At 46.5% G+C, this 25,294-nt stretch overlaps 1 protein-coding gene across 4 annotated transcripts in view; it reads right to left on the bottom strand.

Annotated features, from left to right (window-relative positions):
• The window catches only part of L3MBTL2 (L3MBTL histone methyl-lysine binding protein 2), a 517,603-nt gene that overhangs the window by 287,320 nt on the left and 204,989 nt on the right, over window positions 1-25,294 (bottom strand). For all 4 annotated transcript variants that reach the window (XM_044301290.1, XM_044301288.1, XM_044301291.1 and 1 more), the window contains exons 10-11: window positions 4,556-4,635; window positions 1,571-1,675 (exon numbers count right to left, since the gene is read on the bottom strand). In XM_044301290.1, coding sequence (XP_044157225.1) covers window positions 1,571-1,675; window positions 4,556-4,635 — 185 coding nt within the window. The remainder of the gene's footprint in view (window positions 1-1,570; window positions 1,676-4,555; window positions 4,636-25,294) is intronic.

Here is a 25,294-nt window from a genome sequence, read left to right as displayed (position 1 = left end):
ATCCACAAACAGACTATCACAGTCACCCCTGCGCTGCCGCTGATGAAGGCTAATCCTTATCGTCTTTACAACCCTGATAACACTCAGGGGCCGCTGCTGGTGCTCCGTGTAAGCTCCCTGCCTGGGCTCACAAACATTCTTAATAAGGGAATAAAAGGGTTAATAGGAGCCCCGCGCTGGTCAAGACACTAAAAGCCAGTGAACCATATCTCTTTCAATAATCGTGCTTAGTAGGAGATTACCTTCAGGAGATAACCTCCCCTCCTACTAAGCACAGACTTTTGAAAGAGATATGGTTCACTGGCTTTTTAGTGTCTTGACCAGCGCCGGGGCTCCTATTAACCCTTTACATACTTAACATTAGCAAGTGGTGAGATGACTGATGATCACCTCACCACTTGCTAATAGCTGCTGCTGCCCAGTATTCTGCGCATCTCCTATTTTATGCTGAAGTTGGGGGGAACCTTTTCTGGTGTGAGCCTGATAAGTGTGATTGTGACCAGTTCCATCAGTTGGCGCACGTGCAGCGGTATGAGGGAGAACTCCGCCATTTGTACAGCCTACAATGCGGAGATGCCACCACGCTGGGGAGGCTCAGGTGTGGCTGGCAGTGAAGGTGTTAAGGCTGCAGGGCTGCCGGTCGTTAAAGTAACGTTAGGCTGATATAAGGGGCAGCCGCGCAGCCCACCTGCTCCTTGCAGGACTCTGATCATGCACCCTCCCTATCCGCCCTTCCCAAACTATGGGCCCACTTACCGGCTAGAGCCCCCCTACTACAAACCCAAGGGGCCCTACTGGAAGCCTCCCTACAAGGGGGCCCTTCCCTTTAACTGCCTGGATAACTACCGGTTATGGGCTCAGCTATAGGCCTTGCTCAGCCAGCTGGGGCCGGAGTTGGGGCTGACTGAGCCGCTCTTACACCAAAGAAGTAGGGGTTCAGGTGAACCCCAGAGTAGACGCATCTGTTCAGTGTTCACTAGGGCCCCGTACGCTGAAGAGTCGCAAGGGATGGGCCCTACTGTGCCATGTGTACAAAAACATCAAAGATTTTAGATGTTACCGATCATAGCCACTTATATAAGCATATGAAACATACACAATTATTTTTTTGAAAAGTTACTTCTTAGACCGGATGTAAAACTCAATTTCTTTTAAAGGATCTGACGTGAATAGTTGCAACTGACTGACTGCACTACCAACTGTACCACCCAGAATGCATTTGCAGATGACAATTTCAAATAAAGGCTCATTCACACGACTGTATGGGGCTGCATCTGTTCCGCAATTTTGCGGAACGAGGGTGGACCTATTCATTTCAATGGGGCCGCAAAAGTTGCTCCATTCCGTGGCCCTGCAAAAAAGACAGAGCAAGCCCTATTCTTGTCCGTAATTGTGGACAATAGGCATTTCTATAATAGGCTGCCTGTTCTGTTTTGCAAATTTGCATAATACACACAGGCGGCATCAGTGTATTGCAGATCTGCAATTTGCGGACCGCAAAACATGACGCAGTTGTGTGAATGCTCCTTAACTGGTAATAAGGAAGTTAATATTGTTATAAACTACTAACCTTGCATACAGTAGCTACACATATGTTACCAACATTAAGAGGGTCAATGGCTTCAAGTTTCATTCCTTCCTCAAACCAGATATCTTTTGGATAAACAATTCTTCCCTAAAAGAAATACAGAAATGTAAAATAGTTTTATTAGCTTGTCCTCCAATGACAGTTTGGCATATAAGGGTAATTGTCACTCAATTCCATATGGATAACTTATACTCTACAATTTTACAGCTAATATTTTCATCAGGGTTCACATTATAAGAGGTCTGATACTACAGTATAATTACCATGTTGGTAATCTATCTATCTTTTCTTTGATAAATATGAAAAAATGGACGCGAAGGATCCATTATATGACAGACATCCATTATACCAACAGTGCTCATTGGCGTCCAAAGACTACAATGGGGTCTGTTGGGTTTCCATTAATGTGCCTCCAGAACAGCAAGCAGTGGTATTTTGACTTGCATTTTTTGTGTACATTTTATGTAAAGACGAGGATTTTTGAGCAGAAGTATGTTTTCTGCCTATATTAACTATAAATAGGAATTTTGCATGATAAAACCTGGGAATAAGTTGTTCATTTATCATTCAAGGCATATAGCTGAAGCAGATCTGTCAAGAGTATATGCTGCCTCAAGGTTGTATTACACTGGCCAATTTTCTGGCCAATAAACACACTCGTTAGCAAAAATCTTGCAGTGCAATATTAAGGTTGTTCATCGGGCAATTCTGACTTTTAAGCATGCTGCCAGCAGCAGACCATGTTGTCTAATAGCGATCTGCTGCCGTCAAACCTCTAGGCAGTATGTGGACAAGCGATGGCATAGTGATCACTCCTCCCCATGCTGCGGAGAAAACAGCTGCATGTAACAGCAGCGGTCTCCTCTTATAGCTAGCAAGCGATTGCCAGGAGAAAACGCTTCCCTCCCGACAATAGCCTGCTCAATCAGCTTGTGTAATACAGGCTTTAGTAAAGAGCAGAATTTTATGGTACCTTCGTTGAGCTATTATTCCAAAAGGCACAAAAAATTACAAGGATGTCAACTTTTGTTTTCATGTCACTGCAGCCAATAATTGGCTGCAGCAGCGGTGATCTGCTCTCCTTACGTCATGTGACCATTTGACAGGACACAAGGGAAGTAGATCACCCCTGTGGCCAGCGATTGACTGCAGCTGCATCAAAACGGATAGTCGAGGAGAGAAGGGGAGGAGAGCCAGTACTGGGAAGCATGTAAATAGGCACATTTGCCCAAGAGGGGGGGTTGCCAAAACCCCCCAAAGTGCACAACCCCTTCAAGTCCATAACTCTAAGCCTGTCCAATCAATCTTGATGGGCGCTTAATTATCAAACCATAGCTAGAGGTACAGCAGAGACAAAAATAGAGCTGGGCTTGGTAAGTTCACAGTCATTTTTCATGGGTGTATAACTTTTTCAAGAGGAGGCTGCAAGCATGCACTCACTCTGCATTATGGGAGTTCTAAAATATGTGATTGCTCATAACTACGTTGTAAAACAAAACATGCAATGCAACAGCTCTCTGCAAACCTAATAAAGTACAAACATGCATAACAATTGTTAATGCTATACTTAAAAATTAGAGATGCTTGGCAAATACATTTTGTACAAAATTAATTGAGCCCGTCTGCTGCACTTTAAGGCGATCTCTGTAAGATGAGTCCTAACACTAAATACTACCCTTTATGTGCTATAACGGCTACCATACAATTCAGGGAGTGTAGGTTCCACATGCATGCTGGGCCTGCTTTAATTTCTGTCATCTTTGGTGCCAAAATGGCTTCCATTATATCCAAGGAGTGCAGGTACCAACATGCATGCCGAGCCCACTCCACACCTCTCCTGGTGCCAAATGGCCACCAAAGACTGCAGCGAGAGTCCACAAACTATCTCACTCCTGGTGCCAAATGGCTTCAGTGAGTGAGGGGGAGCAGGCCAAGCTATACACTCACACTAATTCAAATCAGCCTATAGGGCAGACGAACTGGTCAGGAGTGCATGACTGAGGAGGCAGCCACACCTCCAGTACAAACTGCAAAGAAAGAGGGGGTCAGTCAGCACATCCCAATGCGCAGGGGCACATTGCTATGGCTGAGAACAAAACAGTAAAACAAAACATGCAATGCAACAGCTCTCTGCAAACCAAGTACAAAGCCGTGCACTCCTGACCAGCTCGTCTGCCCCATAGGCTGATTTTAATTAGTGTGAGTGTATAGCTTGGCCAGCTCACTAAAGCCATTTGGCACCAGGAGAGGTATAGTGTGGACTCTCATTGCATTCTTTGGTGGCCATTTGGCACCAAGAGAGGTGTGGAGTGGGCCCGGCATGCATGTTGGTACCTGCACTCCTTGGATATAATGGAGGCCATTTTGGCACCAAAGATGACAGAAATTAAAGCAGGTCCGACATGCATTTGGAACCTACACTCCCTGAATTGCATGGTAGCCGTCATGGCACGTAAAGGGTAGTATTTAGTGTTAGGACCCATCTTACAGAGATCGCCTTGAGATGCGGCAGATGGGCTCAAATAATTTTGTACAAAATGTATTTGTCAAGCATCTCTAATTTATAAGTATAGCATTAGCAATTGTTATGCATTTTTGTACTTTATTTGGTTTGCAGAGAGCTGTTGCATTGCATGTTTTCTTTTACAGTGTTGTTCTCAGCCATAGCAAAGTGCCCCTGCGCACTGGGATGTGCTGACTGACCCCCTTTTTCTTTGCTGCTCATAACTACCTCTTCATAATAATATGATAATCACAAATAGAAGCCCTTCTTTCTTAGGACCAGTTAAGGTTGGCTGAGAATCTACCTGATCACCAAACTATCTACAAAGAATCACCAAATTATCAACTTTTACAAGCTGCGTAGGGACTTGCAGGTCATAAAGCAGTGTTTTATGACTAAATAAACATATCCACAAAAGATGTATTGGGGAACAATAAAATATTTATTAAGAATTAAAAACATACCGGTTTAAAAAGAGGTGCAACAGCATCACAGTATACTTTGCGGACAGTCGGATGAGAGAATAATTCATTCCGCTTCTCTTCTGTGAAAGATTGGATTATTACATCAATGCAGTGCAACTCACATACACAGGGGCACAGGGTCGGACTGGAGTACCTAGGGCACACCAGTAAAATTTATTTTGGGGGCCCACCGTACAGATACATTCAAATATAATAAACACGTTTTTTATGTGAACTGTGTAAAGTAATTAACACTGAAGAGGACAGTATACTACTACAGAGGGATCTGGATAGATTGGAGGCTTGGGCAGATAAGTGGCAGATGAGGTTTAACACTGACAAATGTAAAGTTATGCACATTGGAAGGAATAATGCAAGTCACCCGTACTTATTAAATGGTAAAACACTCGGTAACACTGACATGGAAAAAGATCTAGGAATTTTAATAAACAGCAAACTAAGCTGCAAAAACCAGTGTCAAGGCAGCTGCTGCCAAGGCCAATAAGATAATGGGTTGCATCAAAAGGGGCATAGATGCCCGTGATGAGAACATAGTCCTACCACTTTACAAATCATTAGTCAGACCACACATGGAGTACTGTGTACAGTTCTGGGCTCCAGTGAACAAAGCAGACATAGCAGAGCTGGAGAGGGTCCAGAGGAGGGCAACTAAAGTAATAACTGGAATGGGACAACTACAGTACCCTGAAAGATTATCAAAATTAGGGTTATTCACTTTAGAAAAAAGACGACTGAGAGGAGATCTAATTAATATGTATAAATATATCAGGGGTCAGAACAGAGATCTATCCCATCATCTATTCATTCCCAGGACGGTGACTGTGACGAGGGGACATCCTCTGCGTCTGGAGGAAAGAAGGTTTGTATACAAACATAGAAGAGGATTCTTTACGGTAAGAGCAGTGAGACTATGGAACTCTCTGCCTGAGGAGGTGGTGATGGTGAGTACAATAAAGGAATTCAAGAGGGGCCTGGATGTATTTCTGGAGCGTAATAATATTACAGGCTATAGCTACTAGAGAGATATCGTTGATCCAGGGATTTATTCTGATTGCCTGATTGGAGTCGGGAAGGAATTTTTATTCCCCTAAAGTGAGGAAAATTGGCTTCTACCTCACAGTTTTTTTTTGCCTTACTCTGGATCAACTTGCAGGATGACAGGCCGAACTGGATGGATAAATGTCTTTTTTCGGCCTTATGTACTATGTTATGTACTATGTTAACATAGGCTGGTTGAGCGGCTGTACATTGAATATATGTATGTAGTGCAGTAAATCTAATGTGTTATGTGTCACTTGTGCAGGGGGTTGGAGACTAGGGGCCCATCTTGCTCAGGGGCCCACCGGGGGATTCCCCTGTACCCCTGTGGGCCAGTCCGAGCCTGCAGGGGCACATGAACAAGGGGCAAAGCGAACAAGACAAATCTGGAAGAAGCAAAATACTGCAGATCTGCTACATCTATGCCATGTATGCATAAACATATATTGATAATTTTACACTGGCTCTCCTATTCCAGGCTTCTGGATTAAGGTGCACTACCATCGGCGTACCCTCCGCCGACTGGTAAATTAAATTGGTATGTAATATTATGGAAAGCACTCTGTATTCATGCCACACCGGAGAATATAGACTGATTTGATGAGTATAAAATATATTTTAAAAAGTATTAATTAAAAAACAATGAATTAAAAAAACTATTGAAACCACAATTTCAATGTCAATATATTCCTTAATATGTCATGATTCATATGCACATTATTATAACATGACTAGCAGAAGGACTCGGCTTCGCACGGGTGTATTTCATCTATTTCATTTAATGTTTGTGTAGGTCATTAAAAGATATTGCCAGTATCCCCCATAAAAGCGACCTCTACAGCACCCCGATAATTAACACTGACTTACATAGATGAACGTCCCCTTAACTATGACCTCCACAGTTCCCTATTCCCTTAACTGAGATCTCCACAGTGCCTGCCCCCTTATCAGTGACCTCAACAGCATCCCGGCCCCTTAACAGTGACCTCCACAGCAGCCTGGTTTTGGGCCAGACAGTCTGGCTTTCATTCCCCCTGTCCTCCGTCTGGCGCAGGGCCTGGACGGACACAGGGATGTTATTTTGAACAGCTCACTCACCACTGTGCTGTCTAAGAATGAGCTGCAGGGAGAAAGTCACCTTCCCTCGATCGCTGCAGCTGACAGAAGTTGATTCTTACCTTGATTTTTTCAATCCCTGTCGCATGCAAAGTGGGAGGGTGTGTGGCTTAGCAGGACCTGGGAGCGGGGTTTTTAAGTCCGTCTTTTGAGGGTGGCCTAAATGGCCACTCTACATGCCCCTGAACTGTAACCTCCACAGCACTCCGCTCCATTAACAGTGTCATCCACAGAGCCCTGCCCCTTTAAAGCTGGCCCACAGTAGTGAGGAAAAATGGTAGGGTTGTTATGGAAACCTGGTGTAAAACTGTCTGTATGTGGAGACTAAATGCCTGAGAGCTTCTATTGGCTGATAAGGGTTATGTGACCAGGCTTCTATTGGCTAATGCATTTTTCTCACGCAGGGATGTCCTTTTGAACAGCTCACACTCAGACAGCAGCACTGTGCTGTCTGAGTGTGAGCTGCAGGGAGAAAGTCACCAGCCCTCCCACCCCTGAAGCTGACCGAAGTTCATTTTTACCTTCATTTTTTCAATCCCTGTAGGCTGCGGAGTGGGCGTGGCCTAACCTGATTAGAGGCGTGGTTTAGAGGGACCTGGGGCAGGGTTTTTAAGTCTGTCTTTTAAGGGTGGCCTGAATGGCCACCCTACCTGCCCCCTGAACTTTCACCTCCACAGCACTCCGCTCCCTTAACAGTGTCATCCACATAGCCTGCCCCTTTAAAGCTGACCTGAAGCAGTGAAGAAAAATGGCTGGATTCTTATGGAAACCTGGTGTACAACTGTGTGTATGTGGAGACTAAGGACATGTAAGCTTCTATTGGCTGATAAGGGACATGTGACTGTGTGTATGGCAGTTGGGATATGAAGAGAAACACCTGCAGGCTTCTATTGGCTAATGTAGGTCATGTGATGTGCCATATTTGTATTTTTTGGGTATATCTCAGGAACAGTACATTCTAAAGAGCCGTGACCACTAGGGATGAGCGAACCCGAACTGTATAGTTCGGGTTCGTACCGAATTTTGGGGTGTCCGTGACACGGACCCAAACCCGGACATTTTCGTAAAAGTCCGGGTTCGGGTTCGGTGTTCGTCGCTTTCTTGGCGCTTTTTGAAAGGCTGCAAAGCAGCCAATCAACAAGCGTCATACTACGTGCCCCAAGAGGCCGTCACAGCCATGCCTACTATTGGCATGGCTGTGATTGGCCAGAGCACCATGTGACCCAGCCTCTATTTAAGCTGGAGTCACATAGCGCCGCCCGTCACTCTGCTCTGATCAGCGTAGAGAGAGGTTGCGGCTGAGACAGTAGGGCGAGATTAGGCTGATTAACTCCTCCAAAGGACTTGATTAATTGATCGATCTGCAGCTGTGGATCATTGAGCTGCTGACACTCAATTGCTCACTGTTTTTAGGCTGCCCAGACCGTTTGTCAGTCACTTTTTTCTGGGGTGATCGGCGGCCATTTTGTGTCTTGTGGTGCGCCAGCACAAGCTGCGACCAAGTGCATTTAACCCTCAATGGTGTGGTTGTTTTTTTGGCTAAAGCTTACATCAGGGTTAAGCTGTCACACCAAGTGCATTTAACCAGCAATAGTCTGTTTATTTTTTGGCCATATACTAAATCAGGGGCAAGCTGCGCCTGTCACCAAGTGCATTTAACCCTCAGTAGTGTGGTTGGTCAAGCTGTCACACCAAGTGCATTTAACCATCAATAGTGTGGTTATTTTTTGGCCATATCCCAGTCTAATTCAGTCAGTAAACGTATACCTGTCACCCAGCGCCTAAATACTAGGCCTCAAGTTTATATCCAGCTAAATCTGTCGTTACTGGTGTGGCTGGTCAAGTTATTTAGTGTCCGTCAAAGCACATTTTTTGTTCTGGGTTGATATACAATTCCCAATTTAGCAATTTCATAATTTAGTGGTTTCTGCTGTATCAGAGCTATTTGAAATCTATCCCTAAAAGGGTATATCATATTCAAGGTGCACATAGGGTCATTCAGAATAACTTCACACACCCGCTACTGTGCATTTCCAAGTCTAATTCTGTCATTAAACCTATACCTGTCACCCAGCGCCTAAATAGTAGGCCTCAAATTTACATCCTGCTAAATTGCTGTGGCTGGGCAAGTTATTTAGTGTCCATCCAAGCACAGTTTTTGTTCTGGGTTGAAATACAATTCCCAATTTAGCAATTTCATAATTTAGTGGTTTCTGCTGTATCAGAGCTATTTGAAATCTATCCCTAAAAGGGTATATCATATTCAAGGTGCACATAGGGTCATTCAGAATAACTTCACACACCCGCTACTGTGCATTTCCAAGTCTAATTCTGTCAGTAAACCTATACCTGTCACCCAGCGCCTAAATACTAGGCCTCAAATTTATAGTCAGCTGAATTTGAATACAATACATTGGGCCAAATAATATTTTTGGTGTTGTGGTGAACGATAACAATGAGGAAAACATCTAGTAAGGGACGCGGACGTGGACATGGTCGTGGTGGTGTTAGTGGACCCTCTGGTGCTGGGAGAGGACGTGGCCGTTCTGCCACATCCACACGTCCTAGTGTACCAACTACCTCAGGTCCCTGTAGACGTCAGAATTTACAGCGATATATGGTGGGGCCCAATGCCGTTCTAAGGATGGTAAGGCCTGAGCAGGTACAGGCATTAGTCAATTGGGTGGCCGACAGTGGATCCAGCACGTTCACATTATCTCCCACCCAGTCTTCTGCAGAAAGCGCACAGATGGCGCCTGAAAACCAACCCCATCAGTCTGTCACATCACCCCCATGCATATCAGGGAAACTGTCTGAGCCTCAAGTTATGCAGCAGTCTCTTATGCTGTTTGAAGACTCCGCTGGCAGGGTTTCCCAAGGGCATCCACCTAGCCCTTCCCCAGCGGTGGAAGACATAGAATGCACTGACGCACAACCACTTATGTTTCCTGATGATGAGGACATGGGAATACCACCTCAGCAAGTCTCTGATGATGACGAAACACAGGTGCCAACTGCTGCGTCTTTCTGCACTGTGCAGACTGAACAGGAGGTCAGGGATCAAGACTGGGTGGAAGACGATGCAGGGAACGATGAGGTCCTAGACCCCACATGGAATGAAGGTCGTGCCACTGACTTTCACAGTTCGGAGGAAGAGGCAGTGGTGAGACCGAGCCAACAGCGGGAGCAGTGGGCAAAAGCAGAACACCCGCCGCCAAGAGACTCCGCCTGCTACTGACCGCCGCCATCTGGGACTGAGCACCCCAAAGGCAGCTTCAAGGAGTTCCCTGGCATGGCACTTCTTCAAACAATGTGCTGACGACAAGACCCGAGTGGTTTGCACGCTGTGCCATCAGAGCCTGAAGCGAGGCATTAACGTTCTGAACCTTAGCACAACCTGCATGACCAGGCACCTGCATGCAAAGCATGTACTGCAGTGGAGTAAACACCTTAAAAACAAGGAAGTCACTCAGGCTCCCCCTGCTACCTCTTCTGCTGCTGCCGCCTCGGCCTCTTCCTCCGCCTCTGGAGGAACGTTGGCACCTGCCGCCCAGCAAACAGGGGATGTACCACCAACACCACCACCACCTCCGTCACCAAGCATCTCAACCATGTCACACAGCAGCGTTCAGCTCTCCATCTCACAAACATTTGAGAGAAAGCGTAAATTCCCACCTAGCCACCCTCAATCCCTGGCCCTGAATACCAGCATTTCTAAACTACTGGCCTATGAAATGCTGTCATTTAGGCTGGTGGACACAGACAGCTTCAAACAGCTCATGTCGCTTGCTGTCCCACAGTATGTTGTTCCCAGCCGCCACTACTTCTCCAAGAGAGCCGTGCCTTCCCTGCACAACCAAGTATCCGATAAAATCAAGTGTGCACTGCGCAACGCCATCTGTAGCAAGGTCCACCTAACCACAGATACGTGGACCAGTAAGCATGGCCAGGGACGCTCTATCTCCCTAACTGCACACTGGGTAAATGTAGTGGCAGCTGGGCCCCAGGCGGAGAGCTGTTTGGCGCACGTCCTTCCGCCGCCAAGGATCGCAGGGCAACATTCTTTGCCTTCTGTTGCCACCTCCTCCTTCTCGGCTTCCTCCTCCTCTTCTTCCACCTGCTCATCCAGTCAGCCACACACCTTCACCACCAACTTCAGCACAGCCCGGGGTAAACGTCAGCAGGCCATTCTGAAACTCATATGTTTGGGGGACAGGCCCCACACCGCACAGGAGTTGTGGCGTGGTATAGAACAACAGACCGACGAGTGGTTGCTGCCAGTGAGCCTCAAGCCCGGCCTGGTGGTGTGCGATAATGGGCGAAATCTCGTTGCAGCTCTGGGACTAGCCGGTTTGACACACATCCCTTGCCTGGCGCTTGTGCTGAATTTGGTGGTGCAGAAGTTCATTCACAACTACCCCGACATGTCAGAGCTGCTGCATAAAGTGCGGGCCGTCTGTTCGCGCTTCCGGCTTTCACATCCTGCCGCTGCTCGCCTGTCTGCGCTACAGCGTAACTTCGGCCTTCTCGCTCACCGCCTCATATGCGACGTGCCCACCAGGTGGAACTCCACCTTGCACATGCTGGACAGACTGTGCAAGCAGCAGCAGGCCATAGTGGAGTTTCAGCTGCAGCACGCACGGGTCAGTCGCACTGCGGAACAGCACCACTTCACCACCAATGACTGGGCCTCCATGCGAGACCTGTGTGCCCTGTTGCGCTGTTTCGACTACTCCACCAACATGGCCAGTGGCGATGACGCCGTTATCAGCGTTACAATACCACTTCTATGTCTCCTTGAGAAAGCACTTAGGGCGATGATGGAAGAGGAGGTGGCCCAGGAGGAGGAGGAGGAGGAAGAGGGGTCATTTTTAGCACTTTCAGGCCAGTCTCTTCGAAGTGACTCAGAGGGAGGTTTTTTGCAACAGCAGAGGCCAGGTACAAATGTGGCCAGCCAGGGCCCACTACTGGAGGACGAGGAGGACGAGGATGAGGAGGAGGTGGAGGAGGATGAGGATGAAGCATGGTCACAGCGGGGTGGCACCCAACGCAGCTCGGGCCCATCACTGGTGCGTGGCTGGGGGGAAAGGCAGGACGATGACGATACGCCTCCCACAGAGGACAGCTTGTCCTTACCCCTGGGCAGCCTGGCACACATGAGCGACTACATGCTGCAGTGCCTGCGCAACGACAGCAGAGTTGCCCACATTTTAACGTGTGCGGACTACTGCCCACCTTACTTCCTGCACTGGAGCGTGATAGGAAGATGCGCGAGTACAAGCGCACGTTGGTAGACGCGCTACTGAGAGCATTCCCAAATGTCACAGGGGAACAAGTGGAAGCCCAAGGCCAAGGCAGAGGAGGAGCAAGAGGTCGCCAAGGCAGCTGTGTCACGGCCAGCTCCTCTGAGGGCAGGGTTAGCATGGCAGAGATGTGGAAAAGTTTTGTCAACACGCCACAGCTAACTGCACCACCACCTGATACGCAACGTGTTAGCAGGAGGCAACATTTCACTAACATGGTGGAACAGTACGTGTGCACACCCCTCCACGTACTGACTGATGGTTCGGCCCCATTCAACTTCTGGGTCTCTAAATTGTCCACGTGGCCAGAGCTAGCCTTTTATGCCTTGGAGGTGCTGGCCTGCCCGGCGGCCAGCGTTTTGTCTGAACGTGTATTCAGTACGGCAAACGCAGCCGCCTGTCTACAGCCAATGTGGACAAGCTGACGTTCATAAAAATGAACCAGGCATGGATCCCACAGGACCTGTCCGTCCCTTGTCCAGATTAGACATTAACTACCTCCCCTTAACCATATATTATTGGACTCCAGGGCACTTCCTCATTCAATCCTATTTTTATTTTCATTTTACCATTATATTGCGAGGCTACCCAAAGTTGAATGAACCTCTCCTCTGTCTGGGTGCCGGGGCCTAAATATATGCCAATGGACTGTTCCAATGTTGGGTGACGTGAAGCCTGATTCTCTGCTATGACATGCAGACTAATTTTCTGCTGACATGAAGCCAGATCCTCTGTTACGGGACCTCTCTCCTCTGCCTGTGTGCTGGGCCTAAATATATGCCAATGGACTGTTGCAGTGGTGGCTGACGTGAAGCCTGATTCTCTGCTATGACATGCAGACTGATTCTCTGCTGACATGAAGCCAGATCCTCTGTTACGGGACCTCTCTCCTCTTCCTGGGTGCTGGGCCTAAGTATATGCCAATGGACTGTTGCAGTGGTGGCTGACGTGAAGCCTGATTCTCTGCTATGACATGCAGACTGATTCTCTGCTGACATGAAGCCAGATCCTCTGTTACGGGACCTCTCTCCTCTGCTTGGGTGCTGGGCCTAAATATATGCCAATGGACTGTTGCAGTGGTGGCTGACGTGAAGCCTGATTCTTTGCTATGACATGCAGACTGATTCTCTGCTGACATGAAGCCAGATCCTCTGTTAGAGGACCTCTCTCCTCTGCCTGGGTGCTGGGCCTAAATATATGACAATGGACTATTGCACTGGTGGCTGACGTGAAGCCTGATTCTCTGCTATGACATGCAGACTGATTCTCTGCTGACATGAAGCCAGATCCTCTGTTACGGGACCTCTCTCCTCTGCCTGGGTGCTGGGCCTAAATATATGCCAATGGACTGTTGCATTGGTGGCTGACGTGAAGCCTGATTCTCTGCTATGACATGCAGACTAATTCTCTGCTGACATGAAGACAGATTCTCTGTTACGGGACCTCTCTCCTCTGCCTGGGTGCCGGGGCCTAAATATCTGAGAATAGACTGTTCCAGTGGTGGGTGACGTGAAGCCAGATTCTCTGCTATGGGACCTCTCTCCAATTGATATTGGTTAATTTTTATTTATTTTATTTTTATTTTAATTCATTTCCCTATCCACATTTGTTTTCAGGGGATTTACCTACATGTTGCTGCTTTTTGCAGCCCTTTCCTGGGCTGTTTTACAGCCTTTTTAGTGCCGAAAAGTTCGGGTCCCCATTGACTTCAATGGGGTTCGGGTTCGGGACGAAGTTCGGATCGGGTTCGGATCCCGAACCAGAACATTTCCTGGGAAGTTCGGCCAAACTTCTCGAACCCGAACATCCAGGTGTCCGCTCAACTCTGGTGACCACACAAGAATTCTCTCCAGGTAGCAAGGAATGTGTATATCGATGGTTGAGTTTTTGAGTGATCGCGGAACATACATACATACATATATACGTCCTTCTTTATGTGTATATATATATATATATATATATATATATTCTGGCCAGGGACATACGCACATTTATATATCATACCGTGCAGGATGTTTTGATCTTAGTTCTTTCTGTGATTTTTGTAGTATATGCTTGAGAGAGACTTTGTCCATATATAATGCTTGCATCTACTTTACTAAGTGCATTATTATCTTATTTATGTAATTTTCTTCAATAATATGGCCAAGGACATATGCACATTTATATATATCATACCGAGCAGGATGTTTTTATCTTTGTTTTTTCAGTGATTTTTTTTATATATAGATTCTGTCACCATGTTGTACCTTATCTCAAGTCAAATACCGTGTACATAATATTTATAAATGGGGGGAAAAAATGTAAATAAAAAAACTCTGAAACGCGTTTGGTGAATACAAGTGCGGCGATATTGGAGCAAATTTGGAGGCTACTTTAAACTGGCACAAAAATATGGAGTGGTAATGTACAAACATATTATTAAGCAATACTAACTGACACTAATATCATATAACCGCAATACTAATATTTCTATTTCAACTTTGACACTGGTCATTATCAGTTATGCGTTGATACACCTTTACTGTATAACTCCTTATAGAAGACCTTTATCTAATAGTCAGCAACTAACATAACACCATTCAATTTACTAATATGGAACTTGGTGGATGTTTTTATATAGCAAGTCACACCAGAAGGACAGAACTTGATATATTACTATGTAGCTATAACCATTTAAGAGGAAGTTATTCATCTTTAGACTATTTATTATATGGTTTTTCCATTTATTTTATTTTTTTTCATTTATAAATGTAACATACAGTGCCATGAAAAAGTACTCACCCCCGTGACTTTTTTTGTGTTTTGGTGCCTCACAACCTGGAATTAACATGGATTGTTTGAGGATTTGCATCATTTAATTTACAAAACATGCCCACAACTTTGAAGATGTTTTTTTATTTTTTTTATTGTGAAGCAAATAACAAATAGGACAAAATAACAGAAAAAGTCAATGTGCGTAACTATTCACCCCCCTAAAGTCAATACTTTGTAGAGCCACCTTTTGTGGCAATCACAGCTCCAAGTCTCTTTGGATAAGTCTCTATGAGCTTGACACATCTTACCACTGGGATTTTTGCCCATTTCTCCTTGCAAAACTGCTCCAGCTCCTTCAAGTTGGATGGTTTGTGCTTGTGAACAGCAATCTTTAAGTCTGACCACAGACTTTCAATTGGATTGATATCTGGGCTTTGACTAGGCCATTCCCACTCATTTACATGTTTCCCCATAAACCACTCCAGTGTTGCTTTAGCAGTGTGTTTGGGGTCATTGTCCTGCTGGAAGGCGAACCTCTGTCCTAGCCTCAAATCACGCACAGAGTGGTACAGGTTTTGCTCAAGAATATCCCTGCATTTAGCACCATCCATCTTTCCCTCAACTCTGACCAGTTTCCCAGTCCCATCCCCACAGCATGATGCTGCAACCACCATGTTTCACTTTGGGGATGGTGTTCTTTGGGTGATGTGATGTGTTGGGTTTGCGCCAAACAAAGCATTTTCTTTGATGGCCCAAACCAGAGCACCTTCCTCCATACATTTTTGGAGTCTCCCAGATGCCTTTTCGCAAACTCACAATGTGCCTTTTTGTTTTTAGCTGAAAGTAATGGCTTTCTTCTGGCCACTCTGCCATAAAGCCCAACTCTATGGAGCGTACAGCTTATTGTAGTTCTATGTACAGATACTCCAGTTAGGGGTGGGCGATATAGACGATATAGGCGATATGCGATATAAATTTGTGCCACGATATGGATTTTGAGCATATCGCCTATATCGCCGGATCGCGATATGATCTCTGTGCGCACCATGTTCTCCTGAGCCGGCACAGAGGAGAAGGAGGGAGTCCCTCCGTCCCCACTGTGCGCGGCTGCCGCTGACCACCAATGACAAAAGAGGAGGGGAGGGACTGACAGTAAATCATTGAGTTTTCACGATCTCAGTGAGCGTGAGAAAACGCAAATCCGATGGTATATTCTAACCCCCAGGCGTTCCCATGGTGACAGGGACGCTTGCCTGGGGGTTAGAATATACAGGGCCCCGCCGCTGACAGTAGAACATTTAAAAACTAATCAGTAACTTTAACTTTATTAATTGGTGATCTCTTTACTGTATACCTTACTAGGTCTTAGCTCCGGTAACAGCAGGCAGTGCGGGCGGGCGGCGCTCACTCACTGACGTCACGCGCCTGCTCCTCCCACTAGGCGGCGCAGGCGCATGACGGCAGTGAGTGAGCGCCGCCCCCCCCGCACTGCCTGCTGTTACCGGAGCTAAGACCTAGTAAGGTATACAGTAAAGAGATCACCAATTAATAAAGTTAAAGTTACTGATTAGTTTTTAAATGTATTCCTGTGAGCGTCGGGGGAGCGGGGGGATCTGTGGATGGCACTGTTTTGGGGAGGGGGGGATCTGTGGATGGCACTGTTTAGAGGAGGGGGGAACTGTGGATGGCACTGTTTAGGGGAGGGGGGGATCTGTGGATGGCACCTTTTAGGGGAGGGGGGGAGCTGTGGATGGCACCGTTTAGGGGAGGGAGGGGGGATCTTTGGATGGCACCGTTTAGGGGAGGGGGGGATCTGTGGATGGCACCGGTTAGGGGAGGGAGGGATCTGTGGATGACACAGTTTAGAGGAGGGGGGAACTGTGGATGGCACTGTTTAGGGGAGGGGGGGATCTGTGGATGGCACCTTTTAGGGGAGGGGGGGATCTGTGGATGGCACCGTTTAGGGGAGGGAGGGGGGGGATCTTTGGATGGCACCGTTTAGGGGAGGGGGGGAGATCTGTGGATGGCACTGTTTAGGGGAGGGAGGGATCTGTGGATGACACCGTTTAGAGGAGGGGGGAACTGTGGATGGCACTGTTTAGGGGAGGGGGGGATCTGTGGATGGCACCTTTTAGGGGAGGGGGGGATCTGTGGATGGCACCGTTTAGGGGAGGGAGGGGGGATCTTTGGATGGCACCGTTTAGGGGAGGGGGGGATCTGTGGATGGCACCGGTTAGGGGAGGGAGGGATCTGTGGATGACACCGTTTAGAGGAGGGGGGAACTGTGGATGGCACTGTTTAGGGGAGGGGGGGATCTGTGGATGGCACCTTTTAGGGGAGGGGGGGATCTGTGGATGGCACCGTTTAGGGGAGGGAGGGGGGGGATCTGTGGATGACACCGTTTAGGGGAGGGGGGATCTGTGGATGGCACTGTTTAGGGGAGGGAGGGATCTGTGGATGACACCGTTTAGGGGAGGGGGGATCTGTGGATGGCACCGTTTAGGGGAGGGGGGGATCTGTGGATGGCACCGTTTAGGGGAGGGGGGGGGGATCTGTGGATGGCACCATTTAGGGGAGGGATCTGTGGATGGCACCGTTTAGGGGAGGGGGATCTGTGGATGGCACCATTTAGGGGAGGGGGATCAGCTCCCTGCTGTTGTGTGCATAAAGCACAGGGCAGCAGAGAGAGTGTAAAGTCCTATTCACCCTAATAGAGCTATATTAGGGTGAATATGACAAGGATTCTACGTTCTAGCCCTTAAGAAGGTTAATAGTTATGAAATAGAAAGTAAAAAATAAAAATAAAGTTTAAACACGCCCCCCAAATATAGAAAACAATATATCGCGATATATATCGCACATGCTTAAAATTATATCGCAATATAGATTTTAGGCCATATCGCCCAGCCCTAGCTCCAGTCTTTGCTGTGGAAATCTGCAGCTCCTCCAGGGTTACCTTAGATCTCTGTGCTGCTTCTCTGATTAATGCCCTCCTTGCCCGGTCTGTGAGTTTTGGTGAGTGGCCGGATCTTGGCAGGTTTGCTGTAGTGCCATGTTCTTTCCATTTGGTTATGATAGATTTGATGGTGCTCCTGGGGATCATCAAAGATTTGGATACTTTTTTTATAACCTAACCCTGACTTGTACTTCTCAACAACATTGTCCCTTACTTGTTTGGAGAGCTCCTTGGTCTTCATGGCAGTGTTTGGTTAGTGATGCCTCTTGCTTAGGCGTTGCAGCCTCTGGGGCCTTTCAAAAAAGGTGTCTATATGTAATGACAGATCATGTGACACTTAGATTGCACACAGGTGGACATAATTTCACTAAGTATGTGACTTCTGAAGGTAATTGGTTGCACCAGAGCTTTTTATGGGCTTCCTAACAAAGGGTATGAATACATACGCACATGACATTTCAGTTTTCTATTTCTAAACAATATAAATTAATAAATTGAGATTAACAAAATATTGAACTTAAGGCTGTAATGTAACAAAACACGAAAAAAAGTAAAGGGGGTGAATACTTTTGCAAGGCACTGTATGTACACAGTATTTGAGATGAGATAAAGTACAACATTATGAATTTCTGGTGACAGAATCATGTTATAATAAAGTAGATACGAATCATGACATATTAAGGGATATATTGGGATTGGAATTGTGGTTTCAATTGTTTTTTAATACTTTTTAAACATATTTTACACTGATCAAACCAGTATATGTATTCATGCCACAACAGATAATAGAGTACCTTCCATAATATTACATACTAATTTAGTTTATGCATGAACATGTCTCATAAGGTCAGAGGAGCATGGGAGCGGTCGGACGTCTTACGCTAGGCTCCGCCCCTCTGCCGGTCCGGCACACTGGACACTCGATACCAGCTGGATCGCTGTGAGATGGCGTCCGTGAACGCCGAGGCTCGCCCTGGACGCTGATCCCCGTCTGCCCCTACTGGAGAGTTTGATCCTGGCCTGCCGCACCCGGGGGGGGGGGGGGTGCCCTGGTTCCCGTCTGCTGCTGCTGCCGCTGTTGAAGGACTGCCTGGGTGGTGAGCTTTTGTGGCGGAATGAAAAAGTGCAGAGAAGATTGATAGTGGGAGTGTAGTTGGCCTTGCCTCCTCCTGTGACTTATGTTCTACTGCTTATTTACTTGTCCACCGCTGCTGCGACTATTGGTGTGATGCCCGAGGCCGCCGCTGATTGATTGGCAGTCGACTGCTGTGGCTGCGACTACTGGCGCGACGCCCGAGGCCGCCGCTGATTGATTGGCAGTTGACGTTGGTACGCGCTTTGAGATACCTGGCGGGGATTGGATGCGGTCGCTGAGGCTGGTTTGCGCTTTCCCACTCTAGTGAGAAGTGGAGTAAACTGAATGAGAAAAAACGGAAAGTAAGAGTAGAATAGGAAACGAAAATGGAAGGAAAAAAGGGGAAGAGCGGGATTGAAGATATCTGTTTGGTGGCCGATACAGTTTACTGTGGTCATACGCTTTCCCCTATACGTGTTCCTGTAGGTGTTGGGATTCTAGATTTTGGATTCCTTCTACAGGCTTAAGGTCTAAACTAACACCGTCAAACTTTTCTGAACTAACTACGTTCTCCCATATATGGGTTTTTGCACGTGTCCGGATTCTAGACTTTGGACCCTAACTCTTTAAAGAAGTTGTTTTTTCTTTTGTAGGTTTAAGGTCTAATTTAACATCGTTGAATTTTTTCTTCTGAACTAACCAGGGTCTAATTATGGACTAACTTATTATTATGTGTTTTAACCCTTGTATCTAATTTGAAAGGGGGTTATATTTGGTGTCATTAATGCGATTTAGGGGTTTTTCATAGAGGTTAGGAAGTGATTGTAATTGGTTTTTCTCTGATTCTTTTTAACAATTTGTTGTTGTAACTAACTGTCTGTTATAATATGTAGAGGGAGCAAAGAAAAAAAAAAAAAAAAGAAGAAAAGAGACCCTGTGTTTAAGGGCTTATATATTGAGGGATTTAGGGCATCTCTGTTAGTGTAAACACGGAGGGGGGAAGGGAAGATATAAAATTCAAAATGCCATAAAAAAAAAAAAGGGAGGAACAGCGTGGCCCTACGGGGAGTACCGCCAGGCGATCAGTAACAGGGCTAGAGAATGGGCCTAAACAACAGGGTTAAAATAAGTATTTGGTCCCGAACTCACCCGGGTATAGATCCCCACAAAAAGAAAAAACTACGGACGTCAGACCTCAAGGCCTGACGCATGAGACGACACCCGAGGGGGGAGAGGGGGAGAGGGGAACCCCGGTGACATATACAGAAACAGATGCAAGAATGATGCAGGACATACTTTGTTTGTCTCGAGAATGGAAAATCTAATGGGTAACCTGGTAACACAGCTCGGGGCAGTGCAAACGGATGTTATGGTAATACGTATATGGTGAGATGGAGAAAGTAAGACAGCGTATGTATGAGATGGAGAAAAAGATTCCAACCCTAGAGCAATCCGTGCAGAAGTTAGAGAAGTAGGTGGTATTTTATTTATTTTATTTATTTTTTTAAATCAGATCATTTTTTATTGAACATTTTACAGTGTAACTACACATTTTATCATATTACGTACAAGGATGACATAGAGCCATACTGTCCATATGGCTAATAACGAAAAGGACACCAAACTATGTGTAGTAATCCAATCCAACCCCCCCACCCCCTCCCATCCCACCCCACCCTAACCTGCAAAATTCAAAAGGCACATTGTTAAACATTTCTATTCAGACGTCGAAATGAAAGCCATGGATCCCACAATTTTTCAAATTTCGCTGGGCATCCACGCTTCTGGTATACCATCCGTTCATAACTCAGCATCACGTCAACCGCACTTAAGAATTCACCTAGAGTTGGCGGCGCTGCCTGTATCCAATGTAGGGCGATTAATTTTCTAGCAACATACAACACTCTACCTATAGCTATTTTATGCAACTGACCGGTGGCCAATTCAGAGACATATCCCAACACACACACCTTCGGGTCAGAGGGTATTCGTACTTTGTAAACGTCCTGTGTTGTCTGACGTACCATCTCCCAGTATCTCCCTAACCTCTCGCACGTCCATATCATATGCAACAAATCTGCAGACACCACAGAGCATCTTGGACATTCATCCGTGGGTCTAAACCCAATACGGAACAAAAAAAACTGTGTTTTGTAGACTCTATGGACAATAAACAGCTGCGAGAGTTTACGTCCTTCACTCAAGGAAGAGAGAGATATCGCCTCCAGTATGTCAGACCTCTGGACATCAGTTAATTCGCCAACATCTTTCTCCCATTTACTTTTAGCCGCAAGCAGATGCGACATTAGAAACTTATCAAGCAACATCTTGTATATACAGGAAATCATACCTCTCCTCGCCCCCCTGGACAGAATCTGGTGCAATGCAGCATCTCTCCCCGCCACCATAGTTGTACCTTTAAATGTGGAGTTGTATGCGTGTCTCACCTGAAGGTACTTATAAAAGTGAGTTCTAGGCAGTTCATACTTCTCCTGAAATCTGGCAAATGACATGAACTTCTTTTCCTCTAAAAGATGTCCCAACCTCAGAACACCCTTCCCTTTCCATACCCCAAACTCAGACAGGGAGAGAAATTCTGGCAGCACGGGATTATCCCACAGTGGTGTGTATTCCGTATTGCCGAAAACCCCCCTCAGGAGCTTGACCTTATTCCACACGGACTGCATCAAGTGTCCCAAATCACCCATCGGACCACTCCTTCCAGCCCCCTTAGTCTCAAGGATTAGGAGTAGATCACTAGAGGACAAGCAATGCTTAAACAACTGACACGACATCTCACTCGACTCCAGTTCCATCCACCCCTTAAAATGTTGGCATTGTGCCACCAGGAAGTACACCCAGGGGTTTGGCACTGCAAGGCCCCCTTCCGTTTTAGGATATTGCAACGTTTCCAGCTTAATTCTCGGTTGCCCCTTCCGCCATATGAGCTCCCTGAAAGTAGCATTGACTGGAACAAATTTGGACTTTGACAGCCAGACCGGGGAATTATGTAGAACATAAAGTAGCTGGGGCATCAACACCATTTTAATGAGATTAGCTCTTCCCGCCACTGACAGATATAATTTACACCATGCCTTAGTTTTATTACGAAATTTAATAACCAGCGGGTCAAAATTAAGGCGCCCAAAGTCTCGGATTCTCGGGGATATATGGATACCCAAGTACTTAAAGGTCGCTACACATGGAATACTTCTGTCTCGCACTGTCTGTGATTGCACTTGCCCGTCAAGCAGCATAATCGCCGACTTACTCCAGTTAATAGTCAGACCCGACAGATCCCTGAAGCAATTAATGATTTTCATAGCCGCTTCCAACGATGGACCAGTATCCCCCAGAAAAAGCAAAGTGTCATCTGCATACATCGCCACTTTATTATTAACTGTCCCATATTGAAACCCCCGAATGTCCGTTGATTTCCGAATTGCTGCGGCTAATGGCTCAATCGCAACTGCAAATAGCAGAGGCGACAACGGGCACCCCTGTCTAGTACCCCGGCCCAGGCAGAACTTGGGGGACACCCCTCCATTCGCCCTGACACATGCTTTGGGTTTAGAGTATAGCACCCGGACCCAGGATATATACTCATCTCCAAATCCCATATACGCCATAACTCTCCACAGGAATCGCCACTCAATGCTGTCAAAGGCCTTGGCCGCATCTAAAGAAAGGATAGCTCTATCTCCAACATTATCAGCTGGAAGTTGAATACTGGCAAACACTCTTCTAATATTAATTGACGTTGACTTCTGAGGCATGAAGCCAGTCTGGTCAGAGTGTATGATAGACAAAATCACTTTAGACAGACGCATGGCCAAGACCTTTGCAAGCAACTTAACATCAGCGGAGAGCAACGATATCGGTCTATATGAGTCAGGGAGAGAGTGATCCTTGTCCGGCTTAGGAATGACTACTATTACCGCCTCCTGCATGGATGGAGGCAACTCCCCCCTCTCCTTGGAATAAGTAAATACCTTCAGTAAGTTCCGGGAGCAGCACTTCCGCAAAAGACTTATATACTTCCGCCGGAAGCCCATCCAAACCTGGAGCCTTGTCGTTAGCCATAGCAGCTAATGCCGCCCTCAATTCTTCCAACTCAATCGGCTCCTCTAATCGCATACTGTATTCCCTGGAAAGCTTAGGGAGATTTAATGTGGCTAAAAAGGTGTCAATATCCTCATCCGAGCATGTCACCCTAGAAGTATACAGAGAGGAATAAAAATTATTCAGTATATTCAAAATGTTATCCGTATCACGCCTGAGGACGCCGCCAGCATCTAACAGGCCAGATATACATTGTGACCCTTGCTGCGCTTTTGCGATAACCGAGAGCATATGGCCTACACTCTCACCTTCAGTAAAAAATTGCTGCTTGTAAAACAGTCGTTTCCTCTCTGCTACCTCCAAAAGGTGACACCTCAACTCCTCCTGCCTAGCCTTTAAGGTATTGCTTGTTATGATAGAAGGATTTAACACAAAAGCTTCCTCCGCTATCTTCATATTATCCTGTTTCTGCCGATCAAGCTCTCTAGATTTAGATTTAATCTGACTGACTGTTTGCATAAAGGATCCTCTGAGGAAGGCCTTCATTGCATCCCAGACGACTGACGGAGACGCAGTCCCTTCATTTATACAAAAATATTCCCTAAGGGATTGAAGCATATCAGACAGCTCACCCATCAGTTTTAACCAAAAGGCATTCAATCGCCAGTATCTAACCCCCGGCCTGGCTGTCACAGAGATGTCGAGGGCGATGCTAAATAAGGAGTGGTCAGATAGGGTCCTAGAAAGATATTCTGAGTTCTGTACAAACGGGAACATATGAGCATTTACCAGACCCAGATCTATACGCGACAGGGAGCCATAAGTCGAGGAGCAACACGAGTATTTCCTGTCCAGGGGGTGGGTCTCTCTCCATACATCCATCAGACCTAGTTCCCTCAGTATTCTTGCAAACAAGGTTTCACCCGTATTACTACCACTAGGTGTGATCTGGCATCTATCAAGCGAACTGTCAAGTACATTATTAAAATCTCCCACTATCAACATTGGAAGTTCAGAAAATTCTGCCATAAACTCCATAAGTTTCCTTAAAGGCACCGAGGAAAATGGTGGGGGTATATAGATTGTCGCTAACACCATTCATATCCCTTGGACCACACGATGCATTCCTATAAACCTTCCCTCTTCATCCACACATTCCCTGAGACATTCAAATATGATATTCTTATGGACTAGAATACTAACCCCTCTGGAATGCGAGGAGAAGACGGAATGCACAGAATAACCCAGCCACGGCTTTTGCATAACATGTATAGATTGTTTGGTCACATGCGTTTCTTGCAAGCATATTATTGCCGGCTGATATCTAGATAGGTACCGGAACAGACCGTGTCTCTTTGTAGCATCCGCCATTCCCCTCACATTCCAGCTAAGCATTCTCGTTACAGGTCCCATAAGAATGCATACATATATAAAAGTACATTTGAGATCTACACCTTTCCACCTCCCAACAGCTGCGGGAAAAAACACTGTTAATCACCAGATTACAGACTCCCATCTCTTCTCTATTTTCCCAGACAGAATATACAAGGACTGTACGTTTCAGCATTTTAGAATTGCCAACAATAGCACCTTTGACAGTAGTAACCCCCGCTAATCCCTTCCCCCCTCCCTCCCCCCCCCCACCCAACTATCCCTCCCCAGACAATAAACATATGCAGCATAATTAGATTCAGTAATGAACTCGGGGCCAACATTGTGAACCTGGCCCAACAGCGCCTGAAGCAGCACAGCATCCAGCACGATACCGTACGCAGGCACATTAGGAAGGTGGGGAGCAACCTCGGGCGTATGCTCTACCCACAAGATGTCTCCAGCAACCGGCTAAAGACAAAAGAAAATGTCCACAACGGTGGGTGGACAGTCCCAGGGACTTCAAAACTTCAATCAGGAGCAGGAATGTCCAACAGTCTCAGGTGTCTGTTGATGGAATCCTAAGGCGACGCTCATTTTGATCCAGCCACTTGACCGCAGCATCCGAGTCCTCAAAGAACACCGCGGATCCAAATGCCACCACCCTGAGCCTGGCCGGGAACATCATGGAGTACTGTACTTGCAAATCTCTCAGCCTCCGTTTAATCTCCACAAAGCGAGCTCTCTTTTTCTGTACATCCGATGAATAGTCAGGGAACAGAGACACCTGAACTCCATTGATTTTTAAATCAGGATGAGACCTCGCAGCCCTCAGTATAGTGTCTGTCTCGATAGTGCAGGATTTTAGCCAGTATTGGACGCGGCGGACGTCCTGGCGGCAAAGGCCTGGTAGGGACCCTATGCGCTCGTTCAACAGCGTAAAGTGCAGAGAGTCCTCTATCACTGAATTTTTCCGCGAGCCATTTCTCAATAAAATCAGTGGCCTCTGGGCCCTCAGACTTCTCAGGGATGCCCACCAG

Source organism: Bufo gargarizans, chromosome 7 (assembly GCF_014858855.1).
Source record: "Bufo gargarizans isolate SCDJY-AF-19 chromosome 7, ASM1485885v1, whole genome shotgun sequence".
Classification (NCBI taxonomy): domain Eukaryota; kingdom Metazoa; phylum Chordata; class Amphibia; order Anura; family Bufonidae; genus Bufo; species Bufo gargarizans.
This window is presented reverse-complemented; position numbering and strand designations above follow the sequence as displayed.